Below are 16,875 nucleotides of genomic sequence, written 5' to 3'. Positions count from 1 at the left end.
CACTCAACTTTAAGCAACAATTTAGCTAATCTCTAGATATTTTTTTCTTTTTTTATGAGAATGAAAGAGCAGTTAAATGATGAAAGTTAACTTCTAGAGGAAACTCTCTCAACACCCTTACAGAAACTAGCACAGGGAGACTAACTACTTATGCTAGATAGTATGAATACTGTCCTCCCTTCCTACCAGTATCTGCAACTTCACAGTAACTCTTATAGGAAAGATCCACAATGATTACTAAGGCTCAGAAGGGAGAAGAGAAGGAAGAGAATGAGAGAAGGAGAGCTTGAATTGCTAATCATGAATTAGTGCAAAATGGAAAAAAACTGAGAATACTTACTGAGTCAAGTCCTGGCCACATTCTGCACACAATCCTTTCATAACAACAGGATGGCTACATCCTTCCAGTCTTACCAAGACTCCCCTGAAAAAACACATATGTTGTAGTTATTGCATGTTCATTTCAGATACCTAGGTCAATGACTGCAAACAGAGTTGACAGAATAATTTCTGGTTATGATTTGAGTGCTCTGAACCAGATGCCCAAGATGTATGCTTTTGCACCAAAAAAATGTAAAAAAGGAAGTATTTGATTTGAACTATTTAACACTTAAACATCACCAGAATATGTAATAAGGTCAGTTTCTAACCTTAGTTTGCAAAGAACTTCAGTGTATTAACAAAAGGAGCAGTCTTTGTCCAGACACAACAGATTACATTGAATTAGATACAACCCTCCATTAACATGCTACTGAGCTACGGAGTAATGAAAATTAAGCGCGAAAAGTATTGAGTGCTTGAGTGATTTCATCTTGGTTTATTATTTTCTTGTTTCCACAGCAGGAACATATACTACTTCAATTTTCTCAAAAAGTTATTTTAATTTTTGACAGATGCTTAAGCCTCAGATTGCCATATTTTAAAATGAAGATGTGCAAAAGGATATTTTATTCTTTTTACAAACAACAGCTAAAACCAACCAGAAATTTAGAGTCTGAAACGCAGAAGTGTGACAGTTACTATTTCAAACTGCTCAGAAGATGTGAAGTCTACTTTTCAGATGACTGATCCAGCTAAAGTACTCCTTTGTTCAAATTCAGTTCTCAAAATTCATGGTCTTGAAAATACCATTGCTTCTTTTAATTACTTCAACAGTCATTACATGAGACACCTTGCATTTTCTTCAATACAACTGAATGAGTTAATCCCAACAGACTATGCCATTTTTTTTTAAGCTCTAATAGGTAGATATAGTTCAGCTACTAAAAAACCTCCCCAGCTCTATGACCATGGGCTGCAGCACCTCTCTAATATTTTAGAAATATAAAAAAGTCAAAAAAAAAAAAGCTAAAAAATTACAGCTAAAAAATAGCCAAAATAAATCCAAGTTCTTTCGTAAGTTGTTTGTAGCTTTGATTGAAGGCTGGTTGAAGCATTAATTGGCTTCAGATCTCCATCACAACAAGCAGATAACACCAACAGAAACAAACTGTTTTCCATGCTCAAATCTCTCATTTGTATTTTAGACTATTATGCATTTGGGAATTCCAASAAATCCACTTTCAAACGACACACATAACTGCTTATTTCCAGCATGTCACATGCTTCTCATTAACTGGAAGACAGATGCCTGTACCAGCAAATTTGCAGTTGATGCACATGCTGGGTTTTTTCTCCTTCTCTTTGAAGAAAAGAATTAGATTCAGGTCAAATGTATTTAAAGAAAAATCTTAGTAAGTCATCATACTACTAGTACTCTCATTTACAACAGTGCAGACCTATTCCCTTCTCACTGGCACTCATCCTTTGCCTAGTAATTACACCTACTCTTCCTGTGTAATCATTTCAGATCTCGTTTAATACAACATATATTTGTATTTCATAGAATATAAATAATAAGCAGTCAATCAGGCTGCACAAGAATAGCACAAGAGATACGCTGCTCTCGTGGCCCTTCTTCTCAGTCCTTTATGCTATTAAATGCTTATTTAGTTCTTACTTTTGATGCTTTTCAACACTTAATTAGTTCTCATCTCCATGTTTGCACTACTTCTTCATTTTTCCCCTCTCTGTTACAATATGTCTGTTTTGCTTTTCTCTRCCTTGGTCCATCTCTAAATTCTTTCCTTATTGCATGGCTATCAGCTCATGCTCAAGGGCATGTCAGAATTGCTATGTTTAATCTCTGTTCAGTGTATAAGAAACCTGGAATTATACAGACACCTGAAAGGCTGAAAAGCTAATACAAGCTATAAAAATGTGCGTAAGAGTTTGTAATGACTAAGCATCCTCACTTATCCCAAATTAATCAGTTTTCAATAGCTCAGGAAAAAAAAAGCCTTTTCATGCATTCTTCAAAAGCCGGAACATCACATGCGTTCTCTCCCTTGCATCTAAACTAACAATGCAACATGCCAAGCATGCTACAGGAGGGGCCGGCATACTCCTGAGCTGAGCTAAGATTTAAATTTGAACATGCACCAGTTTCCATTCATGTGTAGGTACACATGTTCTTGCCCGTTGATCTAAACGGAGCAGAGGTTCTTGTAATAAAATTACAGTTCTAAATTAAAGAATTCATTGATACTGTTTCTGAACAGCACCTGTGTAAGTTGTCATATACTAAACAGCAGCACTACATATCTGTTTCGCCTGTGTGCATTTAAATATGATCAGAACATCTAATTTTCTAATGCTTGCTAGAATTAAAAAGTACATGACACAAAACCCTCTGTCATACCGTTCTCCACTCCAATGTTTAAACCAAAGGACAGAGGAAAAAAATCTAGAGTGCTCACAAGTTCTCCTGTACTCTACAACCAAGATGGTCAAGCCCTGACAGCTTCTTAATCAGGTTTCTGCTGGGGGAAAAACCCAAACTATAACAACGCAGAAAGAGGGCCTGAATTCTGCTAAGGTTTACACATTCTTAAATATCTTAACCCACTTACATTTTAGCAAGTATGTTTTAAATGTATACTAAAAAGCAGATTTACTAAAATTGAATACACTGCGTAAGAATAAGCATGAAAATCAAGTAAAATGGCTTTTAGGAATTTGAGAACTGGAAATATTCCTTTTAATTGTTGAGGTGAGGGATTTTCAAAATATAACGGCCAAAATCCAAGACTGTTATCAGACAAGAATGCTCTGAACTGTGCCTGTCTGTTTTTACATGGCTACATAAACCAAATAGGGGTTCAGGTTTCTGCATGCTCTCTTTCATGGCTCACAAGTGAAACCTGCATAAAGAAGAGAGCCACTCCCTACTCCATTTCTGGAGAGAAAAAATAGACCTCCTCAAAATCTGAGGAATTAGAATTCTACTGCTGGCAGTATTAATAGCATTCACCTCTCTCCCTAAGTTTCCTAGGGACCCACGTGGTGGTAGGCAGAGACCATTGGCTAATTCAATACTAACATTCTCAAGGAAAATGATGGAAGAAAAAAAAAAAAGAAAAACAAAAACAAAGCACCCTTTTTCAAGTTTTACAAACTGTCACGACTGTGCAAGCGAGCCAGGCATTGGGGAAGAGCAGACAGACTGAACAGCACACTAATTTTTATGGACAGATCATTCTTCCTCCAATACCTGTCCCCGCTCTGACAGCCAAAGCATTGCAACAGGATAGCTAGGTGGACTGCCCATATTATTTCTTTCAAGGAATGAAGTACAAAGGGATTTAAGTGAAACTTGAACAAGTAAATAAGGAAACCCACTCTATGATCTTATACACATTCTTTCCAGATGTGCTYGTAAGAAACAGAGACACTATTCGTGCCATTATAGCAAAAAAATTTTTTTGTTGCAACAATCACAGATATGAACAAACATCATACTAATGGTCTCAGGATGCAGTAGATGACCATAAGCCTGTCATTGCTCTCCCAGCACTTCCATTTCTAAAAAGGAAAGAAACCCCCCCACCCCCACCCCACACTTTCAACAGTATCTGCTTCCAATAACCAGCATGAGGCAGAGGAAAAAAGGAAAAAAAGAACAACAACAACAAAACCTTTCATGAAATCTGATATGAGCATTTTGCTTTCATTAATAGATGAAGTCAATGCCCTTGCTAACTCTAAGGCCTGGTCATTAGCGCTGAATCAAAATATAAGACATTTGTATCAAACACAATGATGGCTATGGTTTCATGTGGAAAAGCCAGCATATAAGGTTCTCACATTTATGCTACAGTTTGCTACTTCTTGGTTGTAGCAAACTGGTAACTGGATCACTGAACTGAGCATATTTTAAACGAACAAGTGAAGAAATCCCCGCTTTCCCCAAAACAAAGTCAACCCCCAAAGGTTTTGTTTGCTTTGTGTTTTAAATCTGATCTTCCAGCATGATCTAACAGTTTCAGCAGTAAAAACAGTACAAGAGCAAGAACCTCTTGAACTATCTTCATCACAGAGAACCTCTAACTACAGCCTGTGGGGTCAGCCAACTGTAGCGCAGGAGCACAGTGGCCATAAGATAGCTCTACAGAGAACTGTACCTTAATGGTGTGTCCACGCAGCACAACACGGTGGCAGGCAGGTTACCTTAGTTTCCTCAAGCACTGAGAACTACTCAGTGTAAATTGAAAGGCAGAGTAAGCTAGCCATGGCCTTGCATTACACCTCAGCTCCTCTTCTACAGATAGCTCACCTAACTGCTTGCTGCCAAAGAAAGGGAATGTTTTACTTTCTCTTTCCTCACCCCAACCCTTCCTCCGAAAGCCCACCCCAGCTTTGGCACTTCCTGAAATGACTGATTTGGTAACTTGAGGGTAGAAGAACCAACCAGCCCTATCCAGGTTTCTTGCTGGGTTTGGTGAGCAGCTCAAAGCAACTCATGGAAGGGTCCAACAAGGCTCTTGTCCCAAAGGCTGGGACAAGATCAACAGTGTAAGCGTGAGGCTAAGAGTGGGGGAGGACTGAGGTAGTTTCAGCAACTCGCATTATCTCATGGAACATACCTGTATCCCCAGTAGTAACCAGGCTACTCCTGTTAGCATTTATCTTACCCATTTTTTCAGGACTAGCTCTAACATCCCCATTATTTATTCCATCTCCATTTATGTATTCCCTTAACACAGCCTGTTTAAGGGCACCATGCATCAACATAGAAAATATACGGTGCAATTTGCCAAATGCGTGAATGGGAAAACAGACAAAAGTTACAAGCCATAAATTTGCTGCCCTGCACTTGTTTATATCTCATCAGTATCTATCAAAAGCCAAGAGATTTCCGGATTTCCTCAGATCAGTTTGGGATAAAGAAAGATGTCTTGGATACCTGGGTGGGTACTGTAGTCACTTAAAGCTGCTGTCCTCAACCTAATGCCATATGCCTTTGCMATTAGCATTAGAAGTAAAACTGTAATCACGCAACAAAATGAAGTAGTCTTCCACTGTACAACTAAACACAAGCTGCACAGGTTTTGCAGCATGTTCAGGAGAGTGTTGTTGACAAACTGGAAAGCAGTACAAACACCAAATGAACATATGTCAGATCCATGCTTATTAATACCAAGTACTATTGAATCATCCAAACAATCTGCATCAAATATGACTACGTAATCTTTTAGCAGCTGCTGCAAGACTAGAATGGCAGACACATGAACCCATGTCCAATTAAAAGCCTACCTCTACAGTTCAGTTTACTCAGATTTGTGAAACACTGACAACATTTTGTTAGCCTACAGCAGAACAGCATCTTGTGGTATGTGGCTGCAGCATTTAGACCCACTACAAAGAGCCATCAAGCCCAATTTACTGTAATATCAACCACAACCTCTATTACATAGGACTGAATTTTCATAGCAAGCATTTTGCAGAGCCTTAATCACCTTAAAATCACCATGAAAGATAATTCCTTAAATAGTTAACCATCAGACTTGATAATTTAAAAACAAACAAAAAGCCCCACAACAATACCCACCAAGAAGTAGGTAAAGGATGTCGGAGTGGGAGACGGACCCGGAGTAACGATGAGTCTCAATGTGAGTATGATCGTTCTCCCTTTATTCAAGCTTTTACAGAGTATATATAGACAGGAAATAAGCACATGTGCTAGCGATAGCTATATGATTGGTTTACAGCCTCTGTTCACACGCCTAAAGCGGATATATGATTGGTACAGGATTGCTGTCCACGTGGAGAGGTCTGTCGACATGTACTGGATCTAGCCCCTCCTTGACTTGTTTACCACTACTTGTCTTCCCCCTTTTGTAACGGTCTAGGAATGTTCAAGGACAGCTCGCATAGACGCGGGGCCCTCCCTTCATCAAGAAGGCAGGATTGCTCACTTCTAAGAGATCATGCCCTTTCTCGCTTAACCATTCTTCCACAGGTAGAGGATCCTTAAATAATAGATTAAAAATACCAATGATGATAAAAAGACACTAACACATGCTATCATATCGCTTGCTGTTGCAGGCAACCACAGCCTACAGCCCCTTTCAGGTTTTGCAATGAATGGCTTCATCAGTTCTATATAGAAGCCTTGACCTACACTAAATGGCAAGCGAGGATACAATGCTATATTTCAAATACATAGAATCCAAAAGGCCTCAAGGCAAGTCTTTTGATTAAAAAAAAACAAAAGCAGACAAAAAACTATTGTAACATGATACAGACATCAGAGTACAGACATCACATTTACTTCAACAATAAAATAAAAACTGCCATGAGCRTTAGTTTCTAGGAGGAATGGTTCAAACTTCAAGGTATCATCTCAACTCTTCAAAGAGAATGTGAAATGATAGGAATTGGGACTTTCTTCTGTTAAACAAACTATTCACAATTATGAGTTCTTAAAAATGTGTGTAAACTTAAAAACATTTTAGAACAGGAGAGCTAAAAAGTGATTCTCCTGCTTTTCAGGCAAGATATCTGGTTAGTTTTAGATACTGTCAACAGTACTATGTAGGTCATGAATACCAGCAGAAACATTAGGGTCAGAGTTTCTGGATTTTATTATTTATAATCCAAAAGACATCTGAAGCATGAACTAAGTCTATGCATTTGATTTGCCTGATTTCTAAGCCTTCAAGTTGCATTTCAGTCCATTGCTGAAGAACAGTTTGGTGTTACAAGGATGGAGGTAGGCTCCCTCTCTCTCTGCACAAACACTCCTATGGTCAGCTTCTTGCACATTGCAAGCGGTCRCTGTTAGAAGCTAATGATGTTATCCTAAAGTTCAGGAGAAAAATAGTTTGGAATCGCAGTGCCCTTTCACACAAAATCTAGTCACACTTTCAAAGGTGATTTAGAATGGCTTTTTATTGCATTTAGAACACTTACATTAAAATTTTTCCTATGTCACAGGATTTTAGTAAACGACATTTTTTGTAAAAGGTAAAGGTAAGAATGTAATTCCTTCAAAAGAATAAATCCTTTTACTTAAAAAAATCTCGTAACAATGTGCTGTTGATTTCATTGCGCATGAAATTCAAAGTTAATAGTTCATGCTTTTCCTAACTTGTTTCATTAGTATTAAGTGGTCTATCTAACAATAATAGAAGAAAATAAGCTGTCATGTCTCAGTAATTCTTTGAAGTGACAAGTAGTTCCGTAGTTTCTCCCTCCTCCCAATTATTATCATTAACTATTTGCATTACTGTCTTATGCATTTGTGTTTCTACTGATACTGTCTCTCTGACTATAGCGTTAGTAGTCACATGGCATGATTTCTATCTGCCACCCTTCTCAAATACTTGCAACATTCAACTTCAGCCCTTAAAGGAACTGCATCTAACAGTGCAAGACCAAAATGATGAAAAATTACTTTCATGTTCACACACATCATTACATTTTCTTAATTAAGATGACTAACTTGAAACAGACAGGTAACAGTAAAACCAACAAAGKGAACGTGTCCTTCAGCAACTTCTTGGCCTTGTTTAACATCAGAACTTAACATCAGACTAATTAATCCAGTTACAGATTGAAACAGAATTTGCATTATAGCCAACTTCTTTCTACCACATAGCACGTCTTAGAAAAGTAGGAATTATGCAGTGCATGAAAAGACATTCTAAACCAGTCAAAATATAGTAGCTTTAAAACAATGTCCAGATTTAAAAACAGAAYGATACTTGCAGTTTTAACATGAATACTCACGGTTTTTACAGTTACACTAAAGGAAGTGTTTTTTTTTCTTTTTATGATTTCTCCTCATTTAGTATTTCATGAAACCACTGCCATCAGCACATCCATTTATGCGAAGTACATGGCAAAAGCAGTAAGTAGTATGGGTTTTAAAAAAACTGGAAATGACTTCACTCACAAAAGCTGGCAGAGGAAGAACAAGAGATGGTACAGCTCTTTAAAGTAGTTTTTTTGTTTTTTTAAAGCAAGTATTCTTACAAAGCTTACATTATCCCAGGATCTATTTTTTAAACCATTCTATATGTAGCCTTTTAATATTTTGCACTTCCAGAGAAGTTCATGAGTTAGTAATATTCACCTGACGGCAGAATCAAAAATCTAAGCCATCCAAGTCCACACGTGGCATTTAAGACATATGATGAACATGGCCAACCTAACTGAAAACTTTAAGCATTTATCCAAAAGGTTGAAGTGGCAGAGTACTGATTGTACATACTTATAACTGACAGAACAAAATTAACCTAAATTTGCAGTTTTCTTTTCCTGATTGAACCACCCATTGTCTTTGACTTTGGTGTCAGTTACAAAAGAATGGCAGTCATAGCTGAATTGCTGTAAATCAAAGTCACAACAGCCTTGACTAATCCCATCTCTGATCCCTTTTTGTTCTTTTCAGGTGTATCCCTCTTCAAAGCCCCTGCCCCTCCAAATAAAGGCACATAATTTCCCCTACATCTCAAAGCAAGTTACCACTGTGTTCCTCCCTACCCCCACCCAAGATCACCTATGATTACCTGAGCAGATCTGATTTTCCTGCTGCACCTGCAGGCCCACATCTAGAGAAACACCTACAAATAACAAATAGCTCCTTGACCACGAAGAGAGCCTTGACACCAAAGCAGAGAAACAGGACTTGGAAAGCAACAGCTTAACATAAACACACTTGGCAACAAAGCTAGATGTGTGCTTTTTAAGCTGCTTTTTCCTGTGCACAAGATTCTCCCAGATTTATGAACTCTCTCCCTCTGCTTTGGAAAGCTGTATATATTAACAGAGAACATTACATCTTTTCCAGACTTTTGATCATTTTTTGCCTTAGAACAAGACACTTAACTGATTATGGTCCTTTCATCTATTACTTCCAAATAATGTAAGAATGGGAAGAGGCTTGTGAAAAGATGCAGAATCCTTGAGTCCGATAGCTCCCCCCCCCCCTCCACCCTGTCCCATGTACACTGTGGCACACTTATCTTGATACTTTCTGCTTATTCCTTCCTCTTGGAATTCCTGTTAAGCCAAATGAACATATTTATACAGGAACATTTAATAACTTTTAACACCCTTAAAAGCAAGTATGACCAAAACTGTCTCAAGTTACATACAGATTACGTTCGAACAAAGGAACAGCAGCTCCACATTTGGCAGCAGCCACATGACTTGCCTTAGGGACACCCGAAGAACATCACATATACCAGAATTCTACTCCAAAATGAGAGCACAACTGTTTAGAGGGCTGCTCAACATAAAAAGAGAAAGTATTAGAAGTTTCTGTAAAGTTACCTGGAAGGTTAATTAAATTCCCTTCCTCTTTTAAGAATGCCTTCCTTGGCTAGGACTGTTCATCTGCCCTCTCTCCTGTGAATGGTGATTCAAGCAGTTTACCCCACTTAGCTTGGATCAAGACCTTTTGCCTTACACACCAGCCAAATGCTGCAGTGGTTTAGATGAAAATATTAAACAAGAAAGCACTACAATGCAAACAAATGTCCATTATTCGCTTCTATTCAGAACATGTGCCTTCAGTGCCTTATTCTACAGTGTTTCTCAAAACATTTGTAGGAAGGCGAGAGAAAGGTTTTTCACTTTAAAGATTTATTAGTCAAGTAATGGCCTGGCAATATTCTAGCCTTTCCTTTAAGAAGTCACATGCTAAAAAAATTCTAGATGTGTCTATAAATAATCTACCTGCCACCTTTTACACAGTAATGCACAAAATAAAAAGMGGATCCTGATAATTCTGATGAATGGTATCTTACACGAATCAACCAGTATCACCTAATTAAAAGTCTGCTATTTCAGTACCATTAAATGATTAAAGCAAATTCCTTTCCTGTTGCACTGGAAAGAGCGTAAAACAACCTCTTTCAAATAGTAAGTTTAGAAAATAGGCTGGTTTCTTTTAGTTTGTTTGTTCACTTTAAATAGAATCAATGTCTGAGAAAGCAACAAAAAACATGAAGTGTGCTCGCACAACTGGTGTATGTGCCTCACTCAGGCTAGTTTCTTTTCACGAACATGCTAGCCTGAGGCCACCGCAATTTCTACTGCCTTGAAGCAGTGGTTCATCTTTTGGGGCAACAAGCACTTCTTCGTTACAAGGACGGATACAGATTCTGTAGGAAAACACATGGCATTTCAGTACTGTTGCAAAATACTAGCCAAGAGTGGTGAGAAAAACTCACCAAAGTTTCACAGTACACATTATATACGGTAGAATTTTCTTGTCCACACCAAAAAAGAGCAACTTTCTATCTTCCAAAGCATTTTGAAGACCAGTAAGTCTCTCCTGCTAGTGACAATATTCTTCCCTAAAAGTCCAAGGCCTTTGTAATGATTTTGTAAGTCTAGGTTCAGCAGAATAATACCTAGACAAGATGTATAATCAAGATCCTTAAGTGGTATTGCATTATAGGTTACAGCTTATTTTCCGGGAAGTCTTATTTTGCTCTCCTGTATACTTCAGTAGACAACTGTTGCAAATTCAACTATTCACACATGCTAGAAGACCTTATATTAGCCTTTAATTAAACCTTTAACTACACAAAAGATACAAAATATTCTTATGAGACATGTTCTTTAAGTGACAACTTGATTCATTTTGATTTAGTGAGTTCAAATGTTGGTTATCAAGTCACCCAAAAAGAATCTTCCACTGCATAACACTGACTTTAAAAAACTGATGGCTAGCATCACTACTAGGGTCAGCCCTTAAGTTAACAGCAAATATTCAGTCACCAAATCAGACAGCTCCGGGTAGGCACACAAGCTGTATTACTAAGATATCTTAAAGGAAACAGAAGAAAAAAAAACATCTTAGGTCAAGATAGAAACTTTTAAAAAAAATTCAAAGCAAAAGCCCTCACCTCTTCCTTCCTACCTTGAATCCCTCTCAGTTCAAAGGGCCAGGTATTGCACAGCACAAAAATTAATCATCCCAGTCCTGCAGCATAATTTTTGTACATACGTTCTCTCTTCAGAAGTGTTTTTGTTTTAAGATTAAGGAAAAAACACACAACAGTTTTAAAGAAATATACTATACAACTTTGCCTTAGAAAGTCTGTGATTTTCTAAACAACTCCAGTACTGAAGTAAAGCTTGAAAATGCAGTAAAGAAACCATCTAGACAGCAATTAAATAAAAATTCATTACAATTTGTGAAAAAGCAAAATGGATTTCCAACGGGGCATCTACAAACATATACCTTTTTCAAGAACTATAACCAATTTGTAGATCTACAACGGGATGCACAAAATAGTTAAATGAGCTATTTCACTCTGTCTGCAGGTCCAGGGGATTCTGCATACACCCACATACAGTGGCAAAGTCCTTGAGCTCAAGAAAGATCACCAACTTGTAGGAAGAACTCCAAGAACAGAAAATTCCCCGGTTTGGGAGAAGCCCTATAAGGATAAAAGTAATGTGTTACTAAAGACTACCATTCCAAATGCCATAGGGGAAATATGCAACCTTAATAATGTTACTTCCTGATGTGAACATGTTACTTATCCCCTTAACAACTACACTGGCATTTACACAACTGCTTTGATCTGACCTAAACGCAGCCTACTGCTGAAAGGATGATTCYGTCATTCCTTTCCCCATATTACACTCATGTTAGTGCATATGAGCCAGATGAGGGAATTGATTGGTATGGACTATTTTGGGGGAGACTGGGTGGGAAGGATGGAAAGGAAGGAAAGAGGCCAAGCTAGTTTAAGCTAGATCATCTCCAACATCCAACTAACTGCAAGCTGGAGGCAGACAGATGTGTGAGCATTCCTTCCAGCCAACTCTCACATCAGCCTGAAACAATCATGAAACTACAGCCTAAGGAAGCCACAATGAAAAGAGCTACACGGCTGCCACAACCACACCGCGCATCAGCCCACCTTTCCTGGTAACTTCTGAGCCTGATGTCTGATTCCAACTAAACCTGACTGAGCACTTTGATGCTCTGAGATAATGAAGTTTCTACAGTGTGAGCTCCCAACTTGTTAGATACCAGAGAACTAGGAAGAGGAAAAAAAGAAAGCAATTAAGGAAGGAAACCCCTTATCTACAACTCAGACCTTTTTCAGTATCAAACTCAACCAAACCCAAGACACATGTGCTAAAAAGCAGGCTTCCTTAGTATCAGAGCTCACAGTATATGGGTGGTGGGGGCGGGGGGAGAAATACACAGGAAACATGTTGGAAAGATACATACCATAACCTATTACAAAAAAAAAAAAAAAAAGTGGATAAAAAGAAAGTAGGTGAGAGATGTAGCAAGCAGGAACTGCCAAGTGTTACTCAACAATCCTCAGTGTTTATAGACTTTTTCTCTGTAGGCTCTAATAAGCTCATTAAATATCTGACAGGACATCGTGAAAATATTTGTGTCTAACAGAAGTAGCAAGTTGTTGTTTTTCTGTAGTTTATTGCAAATGTCATCACTTCAAATAAACTAATTCATCAGTATTTTATTCCCCTTGAAGGCTGCAAGACGAAAGGTACTGGGGTCCAGGGTTAAATGTCCTTCTCATCTTGGGTGGTAAACTAAGCCCTCAGGCTTAGTGGCATTAGATAAGCAAAGGAAGATATCCTTTTTATAAAATCAAGTTTTTGATACAAAAAATGCCAAGTAACAACACTTAACAATGCACAGTTTTAGGGAACAGATTCCCTCCTCTTTCTTGCTATCTTCTCTAAAAGAGGAGATGTAAATTTTGCTTCCTTAGAATCCAGATATGTTTAAACAAGATTTTGATACAACTCATTTATTTTACGCTCTGCAGAAGAACACAAGTTTTAGCTAATAAAGCTATGTAAGAAGACACAAAGGCCCAGCTTAGATGTACAGGTAATAAATCTTTTTGAAGATTCTGCTAACATGAATCATACAAGAGAATTTAAGTAGCCTATCCCATCATTAGGGCCTGAAAGGGAACGATTGTTTCATATTACAAACGCTTATGTAAATGTTCACATAAAACACAAAATAATGCCCCAACCCAGAATCCTGACATACCAGTGGCTGCTTCAGAATGATTAACTTGATGGGTAACCGGGGTAACTAGCATTAATAATATAAAGAGCATGGCAGCAGATCTTGACATTTTATATGTTGCTGCTGCCAGCAATGGAAGTTATGTAAAATCAAAGACCTTTCATTAACTGCTTGCTGTCATCCCTGCTATTTACAGTTCTAAGAGGTCAAACTCCTTCCTCTCTCAAGCCCTGGTTTGAGATTTGATGCAAGCCTACCTACGCTAGTATACGTAACAGTCACCTCCTGCCTGCCTCAGGCTGTCAGCCCCACCCCATGCCATCCTCTTCACTGTGCCGACAGTCATTTGTGCGTCAACACAGCAGACTGGATTGGGAACGGTTCCTGCTGGAAAATTGATGTAAAGCTTCCCCCTCCCCAAGCCAGATCAGTGATGCCACTGTTTTTGCCAAAGCAATGCACAGCAGAAAGAAGGGAATGACTGCTTCAGCCAACACCAGTGTCAAAAAGTGGCTAATCAAACTACAGGAAAATTAAGTGCTAAATGTATGGTACATCACTTTCATATACTGATAGATTTTATTCCATGTCAGATTTTAACAGAAAATAAAGAAAGGTTAGAAACATATCTTCCTAAGAGGGAGAAACTAGTGCTACAAGATGTAATTTGTTTCAGAAATGACCAAATCTGACATAATAAAAATTTAGTCAATTATGTTATTTATCCTCAAAGAAAAAGTTCTAATCCATTTACCTTCTCATGTTCTACCTAAAAGGCAAAATATTTGGATTAGGAAGTTTTCCTACAGTGTTTATTGTTGAAATATTGCTGAAATATTTGCATGCATCTTTAGTTTATAGTGAGTTAGGGGCTAAACTGACCAATGAGATTTCTTTTGAAGGCAGCATATGGCACCTACCACCATGAATAGTTGGGATAAAAAAATTCATCCTCTAGCAACACTGGAAAAAAATTTCTACATTATTACCTTTATCACTACTGTATTTTAACACTGTACAACCTTAACACATATTTACTTTTAAATGCTGCTGATCGGTACAAAAATGTTATTATTCCCATTCCACAAATGGGAAGCCACAGACAAGAGATCTAATGCTCACAAAGAAAACTTGTTAGTGACATCATGCGACCCGTAAGCAACTGCTATACTTCTGTGTCCCACTGCTGAGCTAGCTCTGCTACCCTCAGGACATCCTTTCACTGTCTGTTCGCTTGGACTTTTCTTTTACATTTTCCCAGTAACTACCATTACAGCCTGCAATAGAGAATGCTAGCTGAAAATTCAGAATTCCAGAAAAGCAAAGTTTAGCCATAGTCAATAGTAGGAAGCTAACTTCTAGCCGTGTAAGACAGTGTGCTAGGAAGCCACGAACACAACAGCAAAAGAATAGTATTTTCTAAATGTTTCAAAGCAAGCTATCATCAAGTGAATCTATGTTGAAAAAAAAAAYCCAACACAGGCACTGCATAAAAATTTGTGCATACAAGTCCTAAAGTTTACATTTAGCAAAGGTAAAATGTTGCTATGCTAGTCCCAGCATAATTTTCAATTGTTTACATTTACTATCTAAAGTCATCTTGCTTTTGTTTTTTTCCCAGGTGCTTAGTCAACATAATGAAAACACAACAGGCCAACTTTATCAGCTCTTCCACAAAGCACTATCAAGATGAACTTCATCACACATACACTGTTTTAAAATTTTAGCGTGTATTTTTCAGACACTTTTAGTCTGAGTTAGCATGTGTGAAACGTGTTCTAAAGCAGATATTAAAGGACTGTCCACCTTGCACCAGAGGCAAGAGCTGAACACCAGAGTAGCACAAAGGGAAAGCCATGGTCTTATTGCAGGGAAAAAAAAAAAAACCTTCTCAGAAGCAAGAAAAACACAGCTTTATCTTCTCTGTATCATCTCATATTACTGACTGATAAAAATTCAGTGTTTTTCTTAAACCTCTGAGAATGCCTCTGTAAACAGATGTTTTGCATATACTCCTGGTTTTCAATCAAGAAAGTTTAGGCCTGGCTGTACCCACCCAAGAACAAAGAGACCTGCAATAAAAGAAAATAACTTGCTGTCATAAAACAGAGGAAGTAGAGGGTTTCAATGGTTTCCTGTTGAGAAAGAAATCTGCTTGAAGCGCAGGGTAGCAAGCTATTAGCCCAATTTAACATAGAAATCTGAGAGGCCCTATAAGAGTTTAAAAGTGAGTTAACCAATATGCAATCTTATCAAGACAAAGCCATTGTTGAACTATGGAAAATATCTGGCATTTAACCCCTTGCTCCTTTAATAATTCAAATTCATCATCTAGTTTGCATTTGTGAGGTCTCATGCATTAAAACATCTATAGTATTAATAGCATCTGGGCTGCCAGCATTATATATATGGTATTTAGTAACTGAAGTTTTTCTAATACAGCATTAAAATCCCTCTTACTAAGCAGTAAATGATCCCTTCAGTAGTCGAGTTTTGCACAAACTAAACAGTAAACTGCCAAACTTGAGAATAATATCTCCAATTAGTTTTGTTAGTAAGAGCTGTTTTTCACAAAGTTGCGRAACCCATGAAGGTGATGCTCAGTTCTCTGAAAATACAGTTCACAGCAAAGTACTGAATTCTGGAACAATGAAATAGAGAATGATTTCTTGCACCTCCACACCTCTCCCAGCCTCCCCCTTACACGACTGTTTTCCGCATTCAACATAAAACTTCACAAGATAAATCTTTTCTTGCTAGAAGTTAAATGGCTGTGAAACACAGATCAAACACTTACAGTGGACTAACCTTTACAATCCACATCAATCATCATGAAGGGGAAGCAAAGCTTAAACGCAGGAGAATGCTGCTGTTAAACATCACCTTGCTCGCATCTGCAATCACGGGAAGCTATGACGAATATAATGCTGATTTCTCCCCTGCCCCACCCGCACAGGTTGGGAATGGATCCCGACTGACTGTATGGGGCACAGCATATTGCAGGATACGGCCAAGAGAGGGTAACAACTACTACTGCGACTATAACTACAAGAGAGGGTGACAATTACAGCTACTCTGGATAAACGAAGGGGTTTAATAGGCACAAGAGGCAGAAAACAAGGGCTTTATCTTTTAGCTCAGGACCCTGGCAGGGCGGGGAGGGGAGGGGAGGGGAGCCAACTCTCGGCTTTTTACGGAAGAAGCGCGAAAGCCGCATTTCAGGGCGGCCTTCCCAGGCACTCGCCGCCCCGGGGGGCCTCGCAGCCCCCCCGGCCCGACAGCCGCGGGCGCCCGAAGACGGGCGGCCGGAAAGCACCGGCCCGCCGCCGTCGCGGTGCTCGGCGCTGCCCGCCCCGCGTCCCCCCTCCTCCCCAACCACCCCCCGCCGCGGTGCTCGGCGCTGTCCCCGCACTCACCCGGGCGCGATGACCTGTCCGGGCCGCGCGCAGAGCTCCCGCACCACGCCGGGCCGCTCCGCTTTCAGCTTGCGCTCGGGGCCGGCGCGC

The 16,875-nt window shown here is 39.0% G+C and overlaps 1 protein-coding gene across 10 annotated transcripts in view; it reads right to left on the bottom strand.

The window, feature by feature from the left end:
* The window catches only part of CTDP1 (CTD phosphatase subunit 1), a 121,407-nt gene extending 104,538 nt beyond the window's left edge, over positions 1 to 16,869 (bottom strand). For 7 of the 10 annotated variants that reach the window (XM_026079758.1, XM_026079754.1, XM_026079755.1 and 4 more), the window contains exons 1-2: positions 16,786 to 16,863; positions 341 to 424 (exon numbers count right to left, since the gene is read on the bottom strand). In XM_026079758.1, the coding sequence (XP_025935543.1) occupies positions 341 to 381 (41 nt within the window). In that variant the 5' untranslated portion in view covers positions 382 to 424; positions 16,786 to 16,863. Of the gene's footprint in view, positions 1 to 340; positions 425 to 16,785 lie in introns of those variants that run through there. The other 3 variants (XM_026079760.1, XM_026079759.1, XM_026079762.1) reach the window with 2 other exon arrangements.
* Between the last annotated feature and the right edge of the window lie 6 nt (positions 16,870 to 16,875).

Source organism: Apteryx rowi, unplaced genomic scaffold (genome assembly GCF_003343035.1).
Source record: "Apteryx rowi isolate R43461 unplaced genomic scaffold, aptRow1 scaffold_50, whole genome shotgun sequence".
In the NCBI taxonomy this organism is placed as follows: domain Eukaryota; kingdom Metazoa; phylum Chordata; class Aves; order Apterygiformes; family Apterygidae; genus Apteryx; species Apteryx rowi.
Note: the sequence above shows the minus strand (reverse complement) of the source record. Positions and strands in the feature narration are given on the sequence as shown.